Raw genomic sequence first — 6,000 nt, forward strand, 5'->3', positions numbered from 1 at the left:
TTGTGTTTCTTGGTTTGTTGAGGGCCACAAGTCACTGTTCTATTTTCTCTCTGCATTATTTCCTCTATTTTATTTACCGTACTATAAGATAATACTTTATCATTGCCTTGTCCCTCTTATTTCGTGCCTTTCCATCTTAAATTTGCCATTATAGATTCACTTTTCCTTATTTGTTCATCTTTTATATGCTGAGACCTCCTTAGGTCATGACCGAACATGAGATTGCACCTAGAAAGTTACCCTCCCAGGCACAAGTCTGGGCAAAGTTGTTTTTATGGAAGACCAGCAGTCACCCATACATACTAGCCTCCCCTCTCCATGACACCAGTGTCATCCAAGGGAAAGGCAAAGGTGAATACAGCTTGGCACCAGTGATGTCACAACTCACTTCTACAGTTGAGTGAACTGGAGCAACGTGAACTAAAGTGTCTTGCTCAAGAACACAACATGCAGTCCAGTCCGGGAATCGAACTCACAACCTCATGATCATAAGCTCGATGCTCTAACCACTGAGCCATGCGCCTTCACCTCTTTTATATATATATATATATATATATATATATATATATATTATAATGGAATAATTACTATGAAGCATTGTGTAGAATATATTGTATAAAAGATCGTGGGTAAGACCAAAACAATGTGAAGTAAATGCAAGGTAAATCACAAGAGAACAAATATGTGAATTAATGTAGACTTACCTTGCCTTCACTATTTCGGGGTTATGACCCCATTTTCAAGAAATTGATGAATGTTGCATGTGTGTTAGCATGTGTGGAGTGGACATGCACAGAAAGGTGTTGCTATAGCAACCAGCTAGCTTACTGTAACTCCCTTCTATTATTGACCTTGGGTTTCTTTTGGTGTATGAGGATAATCTCAGAGATTCTCAGGTTGCCCCTGTTCTGCTGTGTTGCCTTGAAGTGCACTGTAAACTCCTGGGTCTGGCATTTCCATAGATGTTTCTTCACGGAAGTGTCTGCTTCCATGTGTTCTTTAATGCATACATGCAGTTTTCTTGTGTGCTTCCAATGTAGGATGCACCACATTTTCCACAGATGATCTCATATATGACATAAGCCCTCTGGCACAATTCAGGGTCATTGATGGGGCAGTTCAACAACGTGCACTTGCCAGAGGTGCCAAGCAGTGAGCAAACCTCAAATGACATTATTTTGAAATAAACCTCTGAACCACACAGATATGCACGTGTCTCTTGATAGCTTTATAAATGCCTTAATCATTCCATTATGTTGACATCAATTTACATTAAACATATTTATTTATTTTTCTTTTACTTGCAGGAAATAGAATGTACCAACTTGCAGACATTGCTATTTTGTATACACGCTTTCCTCTCAGCTAAGTTAGCATCGGTGGACCCTGGTTTCCTGCATAATTTCTGACAGTTTGAAAACATTTTCGCTGTAATCAACCAATACAACCTTATGTTCTGTCTTACTGTCTTGTTCCAATGACTGGTGACAACTTTTTCAACTTTGAACCCATTGAAACACCATGTGCCACTTAGTGTCATTCAAGAAGAAAGACTTAACTTGTTTCGTCCATAGGGAAACCAAAGCTGTGTTTGTTATTCACAATCTGAACACATCTCGTCAGTTGATAATATCAGTCCTAGCTAAGGTTGCTAACTAACACCTATTCCCCATTTCTTCCTTGTTTTTTTTTGTTATTATTATTATTATTATTATTATTATTATCATTATTATTATTATTATTATTACTATTATTATTATTTGTTTTACTTTCCAAAGCTTCTGTTTGAAGCTACAAGTTGCTGACCAAAATACAAACAAAAAAAAAAGAAGAAAAGACTTTTAATCTTTCCCAAAACAACAACAAAAACAAAATTTGTTCCTGTATATTTTTGTAGAAAATTTGTTAAAGATTATTTGGAGGTTAAAACAAACAAACAAAAAAAAGAAAACAGAAGAAAAAAATGGAGCATTTGATTTGTTGAGACATTCTAGCTAAAATTGTTTTTTGTCTTTGAACAATTACCATTTGATGTAAAAGTGTAATTGAGACTGCAAAGGTTGTGTTTGATGAAATATTCTAAACAATTGTGTTGACTGTAAATTGGTGTGAAGAACCAATATATTTGGTAATTATACATGTTACTTGGTGAAATATTATAAACTATTGTAACCCTAATAATATCTTCTAAAGCCATTTCTATCCTATATTACTTGGTATATTAACATACAGTATGAACCTATAATATATATATATATGTATATATATATATATATATATATATATATATATATCATATGCCAGTTCATTTCATTAGCATTTTCTCATGTGCATGTTTGCATGCCCATATCAAGTAACATGTCAAAAGTATGGAGCAAATATGGTTGCTGCTACGATAAGTAGAGTTGAGCTTATGTGGGCTGCAGAAAATATATTCATGAAAATCTCTTTAAAATAAGAGACTCCCCTTTATTAAAAAGAAAATGAATGATAATCTAATAATCATATAAGCTTCTTAAGAAATGTTTTAAGGAGTTTTTTGTCATGTGGAAGAATTCTGAATCTCATTTACTTCATTAAACACTGTTTTTTTTTTTGTTTTTATTACATTGCCACACATTCTCAAAGGGTTCAGGTCAAGGTACTATACTGACCATGTCATTTGAGAAATATGTTTATTACTTTACATTTTCACTGAGCTTTCTGCTAAGATCTATGGGAAGTGGCATTTAACAGCTTGGTAGATGAATGGGTTATTTCAAAATATATTGGCAACTACTTGCCACAAACGAGTGTGAAATTATCCTATATATATATATATATATATATATATATATATATACACACACACATATATATATATATATATATATATATATATATATATATATATATATGTGTGTCAGAAGAAATTCACTTCATCTGACCCAGTAATATCAACTCTACCATATGTGGTACATACCCAAAACATATAGTTTACTTTTGTTGGAATTCTCTCTTGGTTCAAAAACAATATGGTTTCCATTTCTAATAAGGTTTTCTCAAAGCAAAATCAGATTTGCTTTTTCCAATGACTTTTGGGATTTTTCTTCAGAAAAGTTCCATATTCTGCCATTGGTTCATTGTCCTGTGTCCTTTTATTAACCTTGCACCATAAACTCGCCTCTGACCAGACTGTTGATTTTTCTTTTTAACAAACTGAGAAAGGCTACCAAATTTTGCAATTCTTGTAACCGTCCTTGTATGATCTTCCATTGAGCTATTCTCATGGAAACAAGCTGAGGTTCTGTTTTGTTAAATACTCATGTATTACCATTACAAACATTTAAAATTATTCTTTGAGTTTCTTTTACTAAGTGTAAATATTTTCCAGTACCCATCTGGTCAATACAGCCAGTTGTGGCTCACCATTTTGAGGGTTATTTTTTAACCCTTCTTCATGTTTCAAATTTCTTCAGTATCTTTGTCATGGTAGACAGTGATAATGACATGTCAAATACTCAGGCCGTTTCTGGTTATATATAGTATCAGTATCTCATTTCATATCAAAGATACAATAACTTTACTCGGACATCTATTGTCAGTTTACCACCAACCCCAAACCCCCACCACCCTGGCTACAACCACTAGATTTAGATTAAGCATGATTACATTATGTGAAATTTTATCACCCACTCATACCAATGTCATCCATTGTAAAATAAAATAAAACAATATCTCATTTCATTTCTTTGTCCTTGAAGACGTTTGAATTTTCAAATAGATGGTCTTGTGTTAAAATTGAAATTATGAGAAAAAAGAAAAACAAAACAAAAAAACCACAACATTGTGTGTGTGTGTGTGTACATTTATGCCTGTTAATCAATATACCTATATACATACCATTTTGCAATATTTTTCTTTCCATTCTTTTTTTTTTCAAGATACAGTAAAGATTTATTAAATGTTATAATATAGGATGAGTGCTTTAACATAGTATCCTAATATAATCTAGTAACCTAATATCATATTATAGAAAAAAAATTGATACATATATAAACCTAATTTCCAGCTATGCTATGTTTTAGCTTCCTCTATACCAAACTAATAATAATAATTTTTTTCCTAATGTGGCTCAAGGCCAGAAATTTTAATAATAATAATAATTCATTAAAAATAGATATAACAATCCTCTCAAGTACGAAAAAGCCCAGCTATGGAAAATGAAGAAGGTGTAGTGGATCTTGCATGCATGAAGTGGATTCGATCCACCACAGCCAAATTTAAATTAGCACTGCTACAGAACTTTTCCCATGGTGGAATAATGGTTTTTCTCTGATAGCAGTTTTACATTTTCCAGATGCCTTTAGCTAGGCTGAAATAATGTCTTCACCACTTGACCTTTTCTAACCTCTTCTACTTCACTAAAAGCTAGAATAGAGATAACAAGACCACCAACTAAATCTATTGTTCTCATTGATATATCTATCCTTCTAGATAGTTATATAAGCAAGCATACCCCTGGCAAAAACCAGTTTGTCACAGTTGTGACGACTCAACGAAGTCTGGCTGACCAGCTAGAACATTGGTCAGAGGGAGAAAGCAACTGTGAGACAAAGGCAGTATCAGAAGGCATCAAGAGGAATATAAAGTAAATCAGAATAGAGTGCCCAGTAGAACTGTTACAAATGGTTTGCTTCCTTAGCACAGTCAGAATAATCAGGAAAGTATTAGATAGTTGAAAAGAACAGATAGCATGGTACTGTAGACTACAGGCAGAAAGCCTGTTATTCATGCAAGACTTCAGGACTTACAACAAAACCTGTGATAAAAAGAATAAATAATAATGATACAAAAATTTTATCTATAAAATATAGCATTAATTTCATTATAAAATCTAATTTTATTTTATGTAATTTTATGGGGTAGACTTTAATTTGTTCAAAATTTTGTTAGGTAAGTTTAAATTTACTATCCCAAAATTTTGAATTTAATGAAAAGATATTACAGTCAGTTAAAATTGCCTCTAAGAAGCCCATGTGTGTATGTGTGCTTCTACATATATATATATATATATATATATATATATATATGCACTGTTGAACTTTAAATTTTGTAAAATTCTTAGAATTTAATAATCAGTACCAAATGAAATGTTTTTTTTATATGAAGCCATGGAATTCTAGAAGAATAATTCTTATAGTAAAAGCATGGGAATATTCCTTTCATTAAAACTAAAATCAATAATTTTTTCAATTACTTTCTAATAAAGTTACAAACTAGAATGGTTAGCTTTTAGAATTTAATTTTTAATGTCCACAATATTGGCATGCAAACTTGGATAAATTTTAAATACTTGGTGAGAGGAGGGTTAAAATGGAATTGGAATAATTTAGAATGCTGTTTATGATTTAAAGAAATTTTCAATAGCCATTAGGTTGAGGTGACATGCTGCTGGTTACATGGTTGTGAGGTCAAGATAAGGTGTGGTTATGTCTACCTTGCAAAGATCTATGGATATGTTTGTTCTGGTGCATTTAATGGAAAAAACAGATTCCATCCTTACTTTGTCAATTTGGAGTAGGAAAGGTACTCAGTCAGCAATACAGTTTCTTCATTAATAGAGAAAATTCTAGATTTACATAATACATTCTATCCATAATGATTGTCCAGTGTGTTGTAGCCATCAAAGGAATGTTGACATCTTGCATTCGCTACACTTGGAGCTAAAAGTCTGCAAGATGTCACTCTGCAGTAGAAGCAATTGTTTTCAGCTGCATGGATTGGCACAACATGAAATATGTCTTACTCAAGGACACAATGCAATCTGGACTGCAAATTGAACCCATGATCTTATGATCATAAGTCCAACAACCTAACCAATAGGCTGCTCACCTTCACATGCCATCCATAATAATACAGAAAAATACTTATTAGATAATGATTTTAAAATGACAATAGACAATCAATAAATTAATAAAGCTGAAAAGCTATATCTAAAGGAATATCCAGTTTGGAGGG

At 32.5% G+C, this 6,000-nt stretch overlaps 1 protein-coding gene and 1 long non-coding RNA gene across 2 annotated transcripts in view; both read left to right on the top strand.

Moving 5' to 3' along the window:
* Positions 1–2,178, top strand: part of LOC115215426 (gamma-1-syntrophin-like) — a 77,788-nt gene extending 75,610 nt beyond the window's left edge. Inside the window, exon 15 of the mRNA XM_036505673.1 lies at positions 1,308–2,178. Within this exon, the coding sequence (XP_036361566.1) occupies positions 1,308–1,409 (102 nt within the window). The 3' untranslated portion in view covers positions 1,410–2,178. The remainder of the gene's footprint in view (positions 1–1,307) is intronic.
* A 691-nt stretch (positions 2,179–2,869) lies between these two features.
* Positions 2,870–6,000, top strand: part of LOC118764850 — a 25,958-nt gene continuing 22,827 nt past the window's right edge. The window contains exon 1 of the long non-coding RNA XR_005000673.1: positions 2,870–3,842. This is a non-coding gene — a long non-coding RNA (uncharacterized LOC118764850). The remainder of the gene's footprint in view (positions 3,843–6,000) is intronic.

The sequence above is a fragment of the Octopus sinensis genome, linkage group LG9, assembly GCF_006345805.1.
Source record: "Octopus sinensis linkage group LG9, ASM634580v1, whole genome shotgun sequence".
In the NCBI taxonomy this organism is placed as follows: domain Eukaryota; kingdom Metazoa; phylum Mollusca; class Cephalopoda; order Octopoda; family Octopodidae; genus Octopus; species Octopus sinensis.